Raw genomic sequence first — 16296 nt, 5'->3', positions numbered from 1 at the left:
TTGTAGATGTTTTCAGAGAGAATGAAGAGTTTCGCGCGCTGCTTTTGCGTTGCTCAGTGACGTTTTTTCCGCTCTATGCGCCTCGTGTTTTTGCAGGAGTGCCCTGAACGCCTCAATTTGAATATAACTAGCAGAAAGGAAGCGGACGTCATTAGCTTTTTTTTTTTTCTCAATTATGGATACCAGGAGCTATATGACTTTACCAACCGTAGTTACCACACTGTTAAGGAGTGTACAGTTAAAGGTTTGTGTTAAGCTAACGTTAGTTCATCGGTGTACCGATCGCTAGCAGATGTCTCAGAGAGTTTCTGGATGATGTCAGCCTCAGTGTAAGGACACACACACACACACACACACACACACAGAAGGTGGACTGCCTTGTTCCAGGGCAGCGTGGCAGCAAAGATGAAGATTCAGGTTTTCCCTCTGTCTGAGGATTTAACTTATTTATTTTTTCGGGCTGCAAGCTCAGTCTCCCCGCTCTGTGTGTGTGTGTGTGTGTCAAGTCCATTCAATGGCCCCGAGTTATTCAGTCTTGTGTGTTTAACAGCCATATGCTGCTGTAATCACTGCTGTGCTGCTACTGTACAAACATACGCTGAATGTGTGTATATGCGGTGAACATCTCTGATGGAGAAAACACATGCTGGACGGATCAAAGGTGTGTGTGTGTGTGTGTGTGTGTGTGAGATAGACCGAAAGAAGAGCCAAGACAGGAACAAAAACATGCATGACAGTTATTAAATAATTGAGACCCAAACTGGATTGAATGTTTGACCACACTGCTCTTCGACCTAATTGTGTGCTGAGAGAGAGAGAGAAAGGAAGGTTTAGTTCTTACAATGTGTCCTTGACGTTACAACCTCTGCTTTCTTTTAATCACAAAATTAACACATAAGGAACACCACTGGGAAACTACAGAATCCTATAAAAACCTAAAAAACAACAAAACAATAGACCTGTCCTTTTGAAAAGTCATATTTCTTTGATCAACATGAAAAACCTTAAATAAGCAGCTACCTAAGCTTCTGCGTTGACTGAAAATGTAGTTAAAGAGACAGATTTGTCACTCGCTGCTGGTCCATTATCAGCCTATTTAATGTTGCGAACAGATGCAGATCATTGCAGCTGCAGCTGTGATCAGCGCCGACATGCTGCCCTCTGTGTGTCCACAGCTCTTACTCTTCTTTATTGCTTTTTCAAAGTTAGAGTTTTGCCCGAACAAAGTCTTTTGAACTCGATCGGACCACATTTGTGTGTATTAAGCTTTTTCTCTTCTCCAAAACAAAACTGCGAAACTACAGACGACCTGTGACAGGATTTTGTTTACTCCAGGTGCTTAAAGGCCACTGTTGTTCATAAGATGAAACATAAGTCTCTGTTGTTTATTAATTCTCTCCCATTTACAGTGCTTTTTACAATGATAAACTACATTTTACCTCCAAAGAATCCAGAAAAATGTCTAGATTAACTTTTGAGTTAACATTAACCAACCTGGCTCGTATTGAAAACACTTCTTGAGGTGGTTTTCACAATAAAAGGCCACTGAGTTCTTCAGCCATGTATTATAAAGTATATTTAGGAAGTGATGAGTTAATATCAACAGCAGCTGTGTGCATCAACATTATTTTATACCATCTAATGAACAAACCAGAAGATGACGGAGCTCCCGCTGCTCCGTGAGTAATGGAGTGACTACTGGCAGAAGGTGATAAGTAAGATAATATCGTGCAAAGCTGGTGCTGAAAGTTTAGTCCGAAAAATGTAGTGCTGGTTTTATTTTTTATTGTACAATTTACAAATCACAAACAATTAAAAATGACTTTACTGGATGACGACAGTAGAAGTCATTAAATTCACTGTGTGAGTCAAAAGTCTTTCCACATTTGATTCAGCTGTGAAAACAGGTTATAAAGATAAAGATAGAAGCTAAAGCTACAAATCACAGTGAACGACTGTAGAACGACAGTGAACGACTGACGATAGAAGCTAAAGCTACAAATCACAGGAACGACCTCATCAGCTGACAGAGACAGAAAACAGTGAAATTAAGGAACAACACTTTTCCTGTAAAGCCGGGTAGGTCTTTATTCAGTGTTACAATCATTAAAAAGTATACCTCCTGTCTGATGCTACGCCACGATTGGCCAGTCTGCATTCGAGGGGCGGGACTTATCGAGGGGTCAATATAAATGTATCTCTTTCTCTCTGAAATTTCCTTTTTTTCTTGCAGTTTGTTTATTGGCACATTGTTTTAAGGCCACTGAGGAGAGTGTGTGTTTTGTAAGTGTGTTTATGTGTGTTGTGGGGACGAAATTCAGTTCACACAGTCACAGTGTGGGGACTATCCTCCCTCTAAAGATGGTCCCCACAATGTAAAGCATTACATTTTATAGGTTAAGTCTTGGTTTTCGGTCAGGGTTGTGTTTATATTGTAGTTGCGGTTAAAGTTAGGATAATAATTGCATAGGGGAGGAATTTGACTTAATGCAACGTCATCCTGAGTGGCAAAAACATCTGTGTGTGTGTGTGTGTGTGTGCGCGTGCATTTTGTGCCCTTCTGCTGGTGTGTCCGCATTTATCGACAGTTGTAACTATTTGCATAATCCTCTCTATCTCATTTTTCCTGGTTAGCAACAACGGTTACAGAGAAAGCAAGCAATGAAGACTTGAAATTAACATTTTTTGATGTATTATACAAGTATGTTCATTCATTTTTCTTAATAAACGTGAATAATTTGATAGTAAGTCTGCCTTTATTGGTTTAAAGGGGATGGACAAAATATATGAAACGTCTCTTACTGCACACATTCTTGTATACAGCCTCCAATGTAAGTCTTCATGGATATAACAACACATGTTCTTCTAGCTTCAACAAGCTAGCAGAAACAACTTGGTGTGTGTGTGTTTTTTTTAGATCCATTCATTACCATTTTCAGTCAAAGTGAGCAGTCAGATGACATTGATTTGGTGCCAAATGGAGCTGACTGTCGCTGTGTTCACCCTAACGCTGCGCTGTAAGTGGTGCATGAGTGTGCAAGTTTAAGATATACGTCGAGCTAGAATCCAGCCAGATTGTGTGTAGGACCGGTTGGGTCCATTCCATGTCAATTACCAGTTCAGCCAAGATAGCTAATTAGCTGCAGAACATTAACCAGCATGTGAACATACCTGCACAAGTCACATGGGTGTAACTGCTGCACTGTCACAGCCTGTCAGCTGTTTTAAAAAACCCATTGATGTCATCTTTAGCTACAAAATACAACCTAAGCTAAAAGGTTATACATGTCAATAAACCATAACAATTGATACAAGTATCAACATTCTGTCATTAAAAAAATACAAAAAAATGATTATTTCTTCCTAAAATTTGACTAAGAAAAGCACTCAAAACATGTTTGAATTATGTACATTTATTTTTTGAGGTATGCTTATTTATCTGCAATATAAATATTTTCCCACATTGGTATTTTTGCTCATCGCTTAAAGCTGTACAACCTAAAATAAAAGATGATGTAAGCAAATAAACCATGATAAAAGTACTGAAATTGTGTCATAAATTAAGAAAATAAAACACGGACATGTTTGTTTTTTTATGAAGTTTCAAAAGTATTTTTCCTAAACAATTCTGCACGCAGAAACATGAAATATATAAACATTTCCCAACACAACTAACATGAATTGAACAATGTACATTTCTTAGTTTTCGACATATGCTAATTGTTATGAGCGGAGTGCAAATGTGTTGATAGTTTTGTTACATTACGCACGTGATGTAAAGTAATGACCTCATCACAGAGAGACTTGCTGTAGCTACTATGTTTTTTTTATTTCAGATTGATTTATGAGGATCGTGCAAACGACGATCTCCGGTGGAAGGTCTGTTTCTGAAGGGTTAAAACAACACAGCATGCCTTTGAAAATGTGAAGCGTGCACGTACAGATAATTTGTGAATCAGAAGCTAAACTTGGTAAAGACATTGTGATAATCCTTTAAATACGGTGGAGCCACCTGCACCTGAATACAGTCCATCTCTGTCCTGCTTCAGGTATAAATCAATACTATTTCTGTGAAGCATTGGCACGCGGTTACATGAGCCAACATAAAACTGATGAATTAGAGCATTAACCTTCAGCGCCATTAATGATCGTGACTAATCAGCGGCTGAGCTGAGGACAGCTCTGATTGGTCACGTTGTGTTGAGAACAACCTCTGAATGTGTCTGAGCGATCTGATCCCAGTGCATCGGTCACACGTTCATCAAAAGTTCTCCACTTGGGATCAAATCGCCCGTGATGCATTAAAAAATGTGTCAGTAAGATTCTCTTTCCAGACTTTACTTGACTGAAAATGAGGGATTTGAATATTAATATTGTCCCTTCAGCCTCACTTTTTTTGTGGCCTTTTGTTGTATTTCATATAAAACAGGTTTGTGTTGATGTTGGTGCTTTAAAACATGGATTTGACTTTTATCTCTCTTTCGGTGTCCTGAGATAGATTTTGCCGACTTAGCGTTCTCACTGTGGAATTTTCTTGAAACGTGTGTGTTTGTGTGCGAGTGTGTTTTGCAGCCAGGACAGTGTGTCACAAGCACATACACACAGCATGACATGGACATTTTTCTACAGAGAGAGAGAGAGAGAGGTGAGGAGGTAAAGAGAGCATAGATAAGAACGAGGGAGAGAGAGATTTCATAAGATGACAGAAGGCTGACCAGATGAACTGAGAGGGAGAGAGAGAGAACAAGACCAAGGGAATGGAATCATAAAGAGATAACAAAGGGTGGAAGAATGAAGATGAACTCTTATTTCACTTTATACAGACTGTTTCTACTGTTAATGCTTCCACCATACTGTTATATAACAATTAACGTAGGTGTTAAATGCTTTCAATCATGAGCAGATTATGAGATAATGAGCCCCTTGGCACAGAACCCACCACCTCTGCCTTAGACTTTATAGTTGTTTAGCCTTTTTTTGTTGCTGTTTTAGCATCTTTGTCGCACATCTTTATGTGGTTTTGTATCAATTTGTAATAGTTTTGTTCTTTTTATAGTTATTTGTCGTCTGTGGTTGTTTTGCCCCTTTTTGTAGTAGTTTTGAGTCTCTTTGTCGTTGCTTTGTGTCTCTTCGTAGTCTTTTTGAGTCTCTTTGTAGTTGTGTTGTCTCCGTTTGTAGTCATTTTGAGTCTCCTTGTAGTTGCTTTGTGTTTCTTTGTAGTTATTTTAAAAAGGGGTCACAAGGGTTCACCTTTTGACAAGGGGTTCTCTTGACACTTTGGGCCCCTGGGTCTGTGCCCGGTAGGCCCCTTTACGTTACAGTATGTTAAAGCAAAGAACACACACACACACACACACGCACAAACCTAGTAATAGCTGGATGAGTGTGGGTGTGTTCTCTCTCACAGGAATGTTGATCTGATAATGGGATTAATACTAAAAGCTCCACTGTTTTTCTCTCTCTGTCTCTACTCAGGGTCACTGAGGACTGAAGGCATCAAGGCGTCTGATGTCCTTCCTGTGTTAAAGGAGAAAGTAGCCTTCGTGTCAGGTGAGTTTCAGTCGGTGTGCTTCAATCACCAAACATTCAGTCCAAGACAGGAATCCGGAGCCACACACTGTATGCCAGAGTTTTTCAGCAGGCACTGGGGCAGAACTCCAGGAGCTGCATTCACAAAGGATCTCATCTTACCATAAGGTCTTCCTGGCTTAGAGTTCCCTAAAAGGGAAAACTCGCCACCTCTTATATCCAATCAGTGTTGATGGTAAATGTTCATCATACTCAATAGCACCGTGTCAGCCTTTAAACCGCCAGGACTGCAGAAGCAGGTCCACTGATGTCTGGACCTAGACCTGCACACCTCCTGAGACAGGAAACGGGCAGGGAAAATCATCACAGGCCCTTCACACCCTGAACATGACTTACGTGAACTTCTCCCCTCCGGCAGGCGCTGCACATCACCGCCTGCCAAAAACAAGCAGGGAAAGCAGACGCACAAACTGTTTCACTCCACGGGCCGTCGCACGCACAAACACTCAGCCGTGTGATGTATTTAGATTCTGAACAAACGAGATGTAGCATCACATGACCTCAGAACATTGACCCAACAAAATATTGTACCCCCTCCAAATTATAAAAGATGTACTGAAACAGCAGCCGTGAATTGAGGAGCACCCAAGCAAAGATTGCTAAAAAACAACAACGAACAAAAGGATATATGGTTCTGTGTTTCTGTGACTTTATTTAGAAAGTTGCCTCGCTTTACCTGTGTACTCCGTGGTCGAAGCCTTTGAGTCCAACGTTTTGGACTAGATCTGAAACAGGCTCACGAAAAACCTACTGAACCTTCCATATTTTCAAAATGGAGACCCGAGGAGAGGGTCCGAAAAAACAAAAACACTTTTATTATTGTAATAACACCCTCATTTTGTAATAAACAGCTTGAATGCAATATTTAATATACTTCATCACATTTTGTGATACATTATTACATATTGCAATGGTTATTTCAAATGCAGGAGTTGCGGGTGTTATTACATTATGGAGTGAAAATGTATTATATTTTGTCTAGTTATTACACAATGCAGTATTTTTCTACAAAGATTTAGCAGACAGCAGTATTGGAAAAGAATATTTTTATTACATATACAAAGTGTTAGCACTATGGTGCAAGATTTAAGTACTGTTTAACATTTTATCAGTTGCAGAACTGGTTCTTTTAATCCTTTTAGTCGTTATGTGTACCAGTGAAAAGGTAACTCTGAATTAGAAGGAGAGAATGGGAGAGAGACCTTGAGAGAGAGAGAGAGAGAGAGAGAGAGCGAGCATGTAAAAGAGTGCCAACAACGATCTGTCATCAAGATTCCTCCCGAGATTACAGCAGCGCGCTCCCTCCCAAATCACACACTCAAACACACAGACCGATTTTCCACGACTGAGTAGCAGTTTCATAAACATTGCGGTTTGTGTTTCTTACATTAATCTAACCAAAACATCTCTACTCACATCATTTATCACAGACGGGGAGAGTGAGAGCTTGTATTTCGGACGGCTTTCGGAGCCTTTGGGAAGTGTGTTTCCCGGCTGGTGTAGCTGTGATGGGAGTTTTGTTTCAAACACAGAGATATTAAAGCTGTTAGTGTAAAGTAAGAGCAGATTAGGACTGATACAGTGATACTCCTTAGTGATGAAGGAGTGATAGTGGAGAGTAATGTCTGCTCTGGAATCAAGCTTAACTGGTTACTTCATTTTTCATTCTAATGTACATCTCGTAGAAATGTAGATATACATTTCTGTTTAGGCTGACACTTGAATCGTATCATTTGCAATCAAAAAAATATTCTTAATTCTGGAACTTCAGTCTGACAATGCTGTGGCAGTACAACTTTAAACTACTGCGGCTAACAATACTGCCATAATATAATGGCACTGCTACTACTTCTGCTAAAGCTATATTACTACATAGAAATGAACATAGGAATGCTTTTTAAACACTACATGCAAACATTAAACATCACGCTTATCATTTGATTGTGTGCGTTCGAAGGTGGGCGAGATAAAAGAGGCGGACCGATCGTGACATTTCCTGCAAGGAGCAACCACGACCGAATAAAACAGGAGGACCTGAGGAGGCTGGTGACCTACCTTTCTACTGTCCCCAGGTACACACACACACACTCACACACTCACACACACACACACAAATAGCACGTGTGTTCTTTATTTTAGATTTGATCATATTTGCAGTTATTATCAATTAACCTTTTTATCCACCTCGTTACCGTGTAGTAAACTAGGCGTCTCACAGGGAAGAGGTTGCAGGGTGGAGTGCATGCGGAGTGCCTCAGTGCTGTCTCCACACTGCGGAAATCAAACGCTCCTCTCTTCGACATCACAGCAGCAGACGGAGAGCAGCGTTTGATTTGCATCAGCATGAGAGCTGCAGTGTTTGCAGCAGACAGCAGCGAGTCTGTCACACTTCGCTTGGAGTCCATTTAATCCCCGCCGCCCCTCATCACAGTCTGAGGACGTTACACAGAAAACGAGCTGGTCTAGAGGAAACCGAGCAGCCACACACCGGTTCCTGGGACTCTCCAAATCTCTTTTTTTCGTTAGCTGACTAAATCATCAGATGTCAGAGTGTCCTTGAATGCAGCAGCAGGGAGAGTTTTTTTTTAATGCAAACAGAGACTGATGTTGAATTTTAAAACGTACACCTGGCTGACTTGAACACAGCGTGACTGAACCAAACGAAACCCAATATGTGTATTATCGTTTGATCCCCCCGCTCTGATTACTGCCGCTAATCCAGCTGCTGTTTCCATGGTGACGAGTGGAGTTTGTGCTTCCCCGAGGCGGACGATAGTGGATGTGCTTTTGTTGAATTTTTATTAATAGAGGTTGTGTGTGTGAGTGTGTGTGGAGCTGAGGTCATTCCTGTATATTTCTACCATCCAATCAGCAGCAGATGGATTGAAGGCCCAGATGTGTACACATCTGGCTCTCGCACTGGTTTCAGAGCAGCTTCTGGTCACCAGTTTACAGCTGCTGTCCTATCTATCACATGTGGTATCACACATTGTTTCGTAAAAGTTTCTTGAACTAAAATGTATCACCAATTGACTCCCATTTCTAAAATTCCCCCTTTTATGTAATTTGTTTACATTTTTACAAACATTAATATACGTTGCATACAATTTATACAGCCCACATGCATAAATAAATTAACATGCAACACGCACGGCCACATTGCCATCTGGAAGGCATTCTGTTGTCTTCATATCATATTTATTTACACAGCCGATGTGAATGTTGGCCCAAAACAGACCTGAAAATCTGCATTTCAATGCTTTCCCTTGCTTTCAGGGGACTGATCTGTTCCACATGTGAACAAAACTATCGCTGAAGTAATTTGATGAGGTGATGTGAATAATGTGGGGCCTTTGTTTTTATTGGGAAATACACGTTTTTCCCGGAGAGATGAAACTATTGATGCCACTCTCATAACTGTGCTGTGAATATCAGACTATACAGCACGTAGCCAGTCTGCTTAGTATTACATTAAGACTGGAAACAGTGGAGACTTCAGGAAGTCAGTGTTGCCGGTGAAGAAACAGTTTATAATTTGTTTACCGAAAGGCATACTCTGAGAAATAAATAATTGTATTTCACTAAGTACGTATCAGTGACTGATTGCAAGCTCATGGCCTCTGCTGCTTCCCTGTAGAGCAGTGCAGACTACTGCTTACACTGGTTCCCTGAAGGTTTCTCTAAGTAATTAGTCTGGTGTAACAGTCTGACAACTGACGAGGATTAAGCAAGCATCATGATTGATTTCTCTGTTTAGGAGATTTTTCCTTCTTTCCTCTGAACTTCTCGATTGTCTTTCTCCTCCACTCGTCTTCTGTCTTGTCTGATTTCTGCCTCTCCGATCAGCGAGGACGTGTGTAAACGTGGTTTTACCGTCATCATCGACATGCGCGGTTCCAAGTGGGAGCTGATCAAGCCTCTGCTGAAGACCCTGCAGGAGTTTTTCCCGGCTGAGATCTGTGTGGCGCTCATCATCAAACCGGACAACTTCTGGCAGAAACAGAAGACGAACTTCGGCAGTGCGAAGTTCTCCTTTGAGGTCAGCGGTCTTCTTTGATTTCGTTGAGTGTTTCATCCAACACATAGTCTCACTTCAGATTCCACGTCTTCAGACAGCAATAACTGTCTGGTTTGGATTAGCCAACAGTTTAGAGGCTGAAACTATTTGTTTAAAAAGTTTTAAATGATTAAAGACTGTTCTCGACGGTAGCAGTATCTATGCTCTCCGTTTTGATTTGCGCAACACATTTTTAGTCTTGTATGATCCGTCACTGCTAAAATAAAACATTCATTTTGACATTTCTTTTGAATTTCTGTTCACCAGACCAGCATGGTGTCAGTTGAAGGTCTGTCCAAACTGGTGGACCCCTCCCAGCTGACGGACGACTTTGAAGGCTCTCTGGACTACAACCACGAGGAGTGGATGGAGCTGAGAGTCTCTCTGGAGGAGTTCATATCCAATGCTGTTCACCTGCTGTCCAGACTGGAAGACCTGCAGGTGGGGGGGGGGGGGGGGGGGGGACAGATAAATGGGCAGATCAATGACTAGCTAATCAAGGGAAAGATGGATGGATGGAAGGTTTAAAAGGGTTAAAGGAACAGTTCATGCCAACATGAAAACGTTGTACTGTGTGTTGCAGGAGCTTCAGTCCAAGAAGGAGTTTCCGGCAGATGTGGAGGGATCTCGTCGGTTGATAGATGAGCACACGCAGCTGAAGAAAAAGGTCAGTGAGCTACTGTCAGGACAGTCTGATACAAACTGTAGACATCTTAATAGATTCGTTGCTTTTGCATTCGCTGGGCTAGAGCTAGTTGTGTCATCATTACATACAACTTTGAATCATGTTAAGACACTAAAGTCCTCTAATTCTGTCCTGTAGGTGTTGAAGGCTCCAGTGGAGGAGTTGGACCGGGAGGGCCAGAGGTTGCTGCAGTGTATCCGATCTAGTGATGGTTTTTCAGGGAGGAACTGTATCTCAGGCTCTGCTGACTTCCAGAGCTTGGTGCCCAAGGTAAAGTCACTCCAGCTGATCAATATAATCTCTTTTAAAAATCACATTTTAAACATGTTACAGTTTTGGGAGGAAATGGCCTCCAAACAGGCCCACTGTGAAACAACCAGAACATGACTGAACACCTCCAATTGTAAAGAGTCAAATGATTTTGTTATCTGCACTGTTGGAATATTCAGAACAACACCTGAGATTTACTCTCACCAGGAAGTCCAGCAGTAAATACTAAACACAATATAACCAGAGCCAACAGGATACAGTCACTTTTAACAATTCTGAGAATGAAACATGACGATTCCTCTTAAGTGATCTTCCTACCAAAGTTGTGCACATCCATCATTACAACCAGCGCACACTAAAAGCTCACTATAACATAATGCACAGTTAAATGCACAGTCTCATTCTTGGCTCACCTGGTCAGGGCCCACAGCTTGTTGCCGTCCCTCATTAGGGCTATTGAGAGGTCCTCGCTGCATGGCAGCTCGTTAGCCGAAGGACTCCACGGGAAACGTTGTGAAAGAACACAGCGAGTGTCATTGCACAGGATGTTTGTGTAAAGCACACACCGTACATTGCAAACAGAAAAATGGTGATATATGAATACTTGATATGAATGTCTACCAGAGAAAAACATCTTCAGGTCAAGGATCGACAATTTAGAGGTATATGTCACATATACCGACACGACAATGCATGTTCTCAAGCGACCCAGTGGTGCAGTTCAAAGATCTGCAGCACTGTCTGGGATATCAAACGATACGAGGACCTGAACCGGGACCCTATTTTTTAGACATTAGGATTTCCTATCAAACTGGAGGATAAAATGTACAGAAGATGTTTTGTTTCGGGACCGTTAGACTAAGTGTCCAACCATGAGCTGCGGCATTTTTCTCCCAATTAAACCAGTTGCACTCCGCTCCAAATGGATGGAAGACATCGTAAGAAACACCATCTAACAGTTCTTGATTCTCGCTTTTTTCGCCAGGTGGCCAGTCTGCTGGATAAGCTTCACTCCACGAGGCAGCATCTCCATCAGATGTGGCACGTCAGGAAGCTGAAGCTGGACCAGTGCTTCCAGCTCCGTCTGTTCGAACAGGACGCAGAGAAGGTGAGCGTGATGTCACTAAGGCGGAGCGGAAACCATCACTGGGGCCTCGTCACACAGAGAAAAGGCATCAGCTCGAAAGTCTCATCCAGTGTTTTTCACATCTGTGTTACCGTAAATGTCTCCGGAAACTCCTTAGTGAACCGAATGAATTAGCCTGTTTATCTAAACAGAGGAACACAGTTGGCCGTTAATCCAGTGGAAAAGCAGCCAGTTCTGCTTCACTTTACAACACCAGTAAAGCGATTAGCTGCGGTTGTGACTTAATGCTGGGATTCCATTCATCTTTGTCATACCAGCCTGTTTACACTCACTCCAAAATACTATATAGAGAAAGATCACATCCTGTGATGGGCAGAGGCCGGTATTTAAGACATTACAGGTAATTGCAACCTCTGAAATGCTTTTATTTTGTAAACGCCGCTCCACAGCTATAGAAACACTGCATCATTGACTACTGCAGAGTGACGACTCACGTCTGCACACCCAATAAATACCTATATATCACCAGTATGATGTCAACCTGTAGCCCCGCCTCTGTACAGAGCTGCATGTGTTTCGTAGAACCCAAAGTGTCGTGGATGAGATTGCAGCTTGTACAACCAAACAAACACACACACACACACAGACACACACACAGACGGGCGTCAGCTGACTTGGTGTGTCGTTCCACTCATAAAATCCACATGCAGGAGCAGTAAATATTTACTGTTAAAGCAAACAGAGAGAGAGGAGCTGCGGGGGTGTGTGGACGGGTTTACACTGTGGGGAAACACTCGGCGCTCGCAGAGGAGCCAGAGAAATGGTCGGACCTGACGAGGTGTCTCGTTCTGCGGAGATCACCGCCCGGAGGAGGAGGAGACTGTGGGGAGACGATGTGGTAGCCATGGTAACCACACGACCGGCCTCCATCTGTCTGCAAAGAATGATTTGCGACGGAGGAGCAACGCGTGAAGGTTGTCCCGGCCTCTCAGGCTGTGCACTGATCAGCTGGGGAAGATGAAGGCAGCGAGAGAAAATTACATTTTTTTTAAAAGTGGCAACAGGCAACTTTCCAACTGCTTCAAAGAACTCTCATTCAGGGTCAGAACTGCAGAGTGGACACGAGGCTTATAGAGAGCCAATCTACACGCCGATAGTGTCATTATTCTATAGCCATTACATTGTGCAATCAACATTTATTCATAATGATAAGGTAAAGCAGAGTTCATTGCCACTTTAAAGGAATATTCCTTTGTTTGTTTACAGCCTGGGTCATGTTTATGTCACAGTGTTACTCACCAACTGTACTGTAGACACACAGTTAGTCAGGGCAGCTGCTTGACTGGTGCTAGACATAATGTTATGAACTTCAGTACAGTCAACTTCAAACACATCATGCAAAGGCTTACAACAAAAAAACATTTACAGTTTTAGGAGCCGCCAGTAACGGTGTCCGGTGATGATATAATTCAGAACAATTAAAAGATTGTTTTCCTCTCCACATGCTGAGAAAACTCACAACTCAAGGTCCGCTTACTAGCTTTTCCAGAGCTTTCATCCACAGAAAGCTAACTTTCAAAACCTCAATGGTCCGTCACATGTGCTCTGGTGGCAGATGATTATATTATATTTGTTCCTGAGGCAACTTTCAGCTCCGATGCAATGCAATAAATGAGTGTGCTTCATAATTTGCAATGTTATTAATGCTGCTGTGTGTGTGTGTGTGTGTGTGTGTGTGTGTGTGTGCGCAGATGTTCGACTGGATCAGCCACAACAAGGAAGTGTTCCTGCAGAGTCACACAGAGATCGGCCGAGGATACCAGCACGCCGTGGAGCTGCAGACTCAGCACAACCACTTTGCCATGAACTCCATGGTAGCTACTGTAATGTCATCAGAGCCGTAATTCTCACATTACATCACTGTAGATCACTCAGAGCAGAGATGAGGAGAGGTCAGCGGCATGGTCGACACACACACAGCCAGGCTCTGGGCCAGTTAGCCTGTTCACAAAGTGTCACAGAATATCATAATGTAGTTACAGCTGCTTCCAAAGCCAATGAGAAGAAATCATTGAAAACTACACCGCAGGTAGAGAGTGCACTCAAAGCTGAATATTGTTCTGTAGAAGAGAATGGAGACTTATTGATGAAAATGCTGTAAATATGAGTGCTGATTTTAATTGTTATTATTAATTTTCAGTGGGTTTTATTTTCCATTTTATGTCATGTATTCTCTTTTATATTATTTTCATTATTTTATCCTGTTTTTTATGTTCATTCTATGCTTATTGGTAAACACTTTGTGCTGCAGTTCATGTTTGAAAGATGCTATTATAATAATACTGCTACTAATATAAATTATTATTATTATTGTTATATCATAACAGGATCAGCCAGTTTTGTTCATGTTTTTTTTCCCCTTTCTTCTTCTTCCCAGAATGCATATGTGAACATCAACAGAATCATGTCGGTGGCGAGCCGCCTGGCGGAGGCCGGCCACTACGCCTCCACGCAGATAAAACAGATCTCGAGTCAGCTGGATCTGGACTGGAAAAGCTTCGCTGCCGCACTTGACGAGCGCTCCACCATCCTCGCCATGTCGTCCGTCTTTCACCAGAAGGCCGAGCAGGTGAGATGGTGTATCGTACCTGTAGCCGTGTTTGAACAGATCTAGTCCTCAGAGAGACTGCTGGCGCTCGCTGATTTGATAACTATTTACTCTGGGAATCTCTCTGCAGCAGACGCATGTCCAGAATGTAAAATGTAAATGGGACATTTCTAGCGTCTGATTGTATTTAATAGATCAAACTGCTCCGCTGCTGATTCTTGGAAGGTTGACATGGCAACAGATGGGCCTTGTTTGATTCCTGCTGGGCCCTTGACATCAGCTACAAGTGTACATTCTGAGAGAGCCCGAGATGAAAGACTGAGAGAGAGAGAGAGAGAGAGAGAGTGACGGGATTGGCTGAGATTGAGACAGAGCCTAATGAGAAACAGAGAAACTAAATGAGACACAAGCAAAAGCAAACTGGCAAAACTAAAGAGAGAATCAGAGAGAGATGTGAAGGCTGTCCTCATGAACCCGGTCAGTGAAATACCTCAAAACTAGCAACAACGCTACCGTCTGGAGTTGAGTGTTCCTGAGTCCGTCCCATCCTCGTGATATCTCAGGAACGTCTTGAGGAAAATGTCCTCAAATTTGGCACAAACGATGAACTGATTCGAATTTTGTGGCCAAAGGTCACTGTTATCTCACAAAAGACATTTCTTTGGGCATGACTCAATGATTCATATGCTAGTTATGATGACGGAATGATGTAATTTGGACAGACGTGGATGTAATCTGCAGCCTGACTGGTTGGTGATTCTATTTTTATCTTCTAATCCAAAATTGATATTTAGGTTTCTACCAGGGATCTAAGTTCATTAATGCATTAGGGCTGTACAGCTGCAAAGCTTCATTCATAACGTTGACATTCAAATTATTATTATTAACTTACAGAAATATTGGATGTAATAGTCCACGCTCTCTCTCTCTCACACACACACACACACACACACACACACACACACACACACACACACACACACACACACAGACACAGGAAGTGACAGGGTGCTCAGTTGTCTGACACGCACACAATGCACTCAAAGGGCGACAGTGTCCCAGTAACAGTTTCCATTAATTAGAATTCATCCCATGAAGATGATAATATCTACAGCAAATGTCATGGCAATCCGGCCTGTAGTTGTTGAGATATCTTCCTCCGGATCAAAGTGTGAGACGGACACATGGATGGACTACTGAATGGGGCCTAACGGGCCCAAGCCCGGGGCCCCCCCTGACCCTCACCTACAAAATGTCACTCAAATAGACACAAAGCAACTAGTCAGAGCCCGAACCTCAACAAACGAGGCCCAGAGTGCAGAGCTGTTAGATTAGCAACTGTAATGCGGGAAAAAAGAAGTCCACATTACGTTCTACACTATTTTATCCACATGTTCAGTCTTTTGAGATGCATTTTCATATGAATACACACTTTGTATGACTCCCTGTGTGTGTCTGTGTCTCTCCCTCAGTTCCTGTCGGAGGTGGAGGCCTGGTGTAAAGTCTGCAATGAGGGAGGGTTACCGTCCGAGATGCAGGAGCTGGAAATCGCCATCCACCGCCACCAGAGCCTGTACGAGCAGGTCACACAGGCTTACACCGAGGTAAACCGACAGCACGGCTCTCCGGCTGAGATCTACTGATTATCTGCTGCCGCCAGAGCCTTTATGACGAGGCCACGAAGGCTGTATAATCCCTAGACATGTAAATAGAGCTTTTATCAGTGAACTATTAGTGACAGTCACGTGATCGCACGCGTCAAGTTCCAAAATGTCAGAGGTGCAGGAACAAGCGCCGCGACCACTGGACGCGCATTACGCACCGGCTGTGATTACGTCACTTCCTGGCTTGCGTGCCTTGCGCCGGTTTTACTTGTGTCGCTTGTTATCGTGTCAGTGACGACTAAGAAAGACGGTTTTATCAACCGTAACACCATTTCTGTTGATAACGCTGTGCGATAACGCTGGAACACTGAGAACAATTAATGGCCCCCGAACGGC

At 42.6% G+C, this 16296-nt stretch overlaps 1 protein-coding gene across 1 annotated transcript in view; it reads left to right on the top strand.

The window, feature by feature from the left end:
• The window catches only part of kalrna (kalirin RhoGEF kinase a), a 109666-nt gene that overhangs the window by 21871 nt on the left and 71499 nt on the right, over window positions 1-16296 (top strand). The window contains exons 2-11 of the mRNA XM_076112316.1: window positions 5476-5550; window positions 7547-7661; window positions 9436-9628; window positions 9914-10087; window positions 10230-10313; window positions 10470-10601; window positions 11587-11709; window positions 13440-13562; window positions 14126-14317; window positions 15769-15900. Coding sequence (XP_075968431.1) covers window positions 5476-5550; window positions 7547-7661; window positions 9436-9628; window positions 9914-10087; window positions 10230-10313; window positions 10470-10601; window positions 11587-11709; window positions 13440-13562; window positions 14126-14317; window positions 15769-15900 — 1343 coding nt within the window. The remainder of the gene's footprint in view (window positions 1-5475; window positions 5551-7546; window positions 7662-9435; window positions 9629-9913; window positions 10088-10229; window positions 10314-10469; window positions 10602-11586; window positions 11710-13439; window positions 13563-14125; window positions 14318-15768; window positions 15901-16296) is intronic.

Source organism: Anarhichas minor, unplaced genomic scaffold (genome assembly GCF_050575085.1).
Source record: "Anarhichas minor isolate MPS153535 unplaced genomic scaffold, ASM5057508v1 ptg000004l, whole genome shotgun sequence".
Taxonomy (NCBI): domain Eukaryota; kingdom Metazoa; phylum Chordata; class Actinopteri; order Perciformes; family Anarhichadidae; genus Anarhichas; species Anarhichas minor.
Note: the sequence above shows the minus strand (reverse complement) of the source record. Positions and strands in the feature narration are given on the sequence as shown.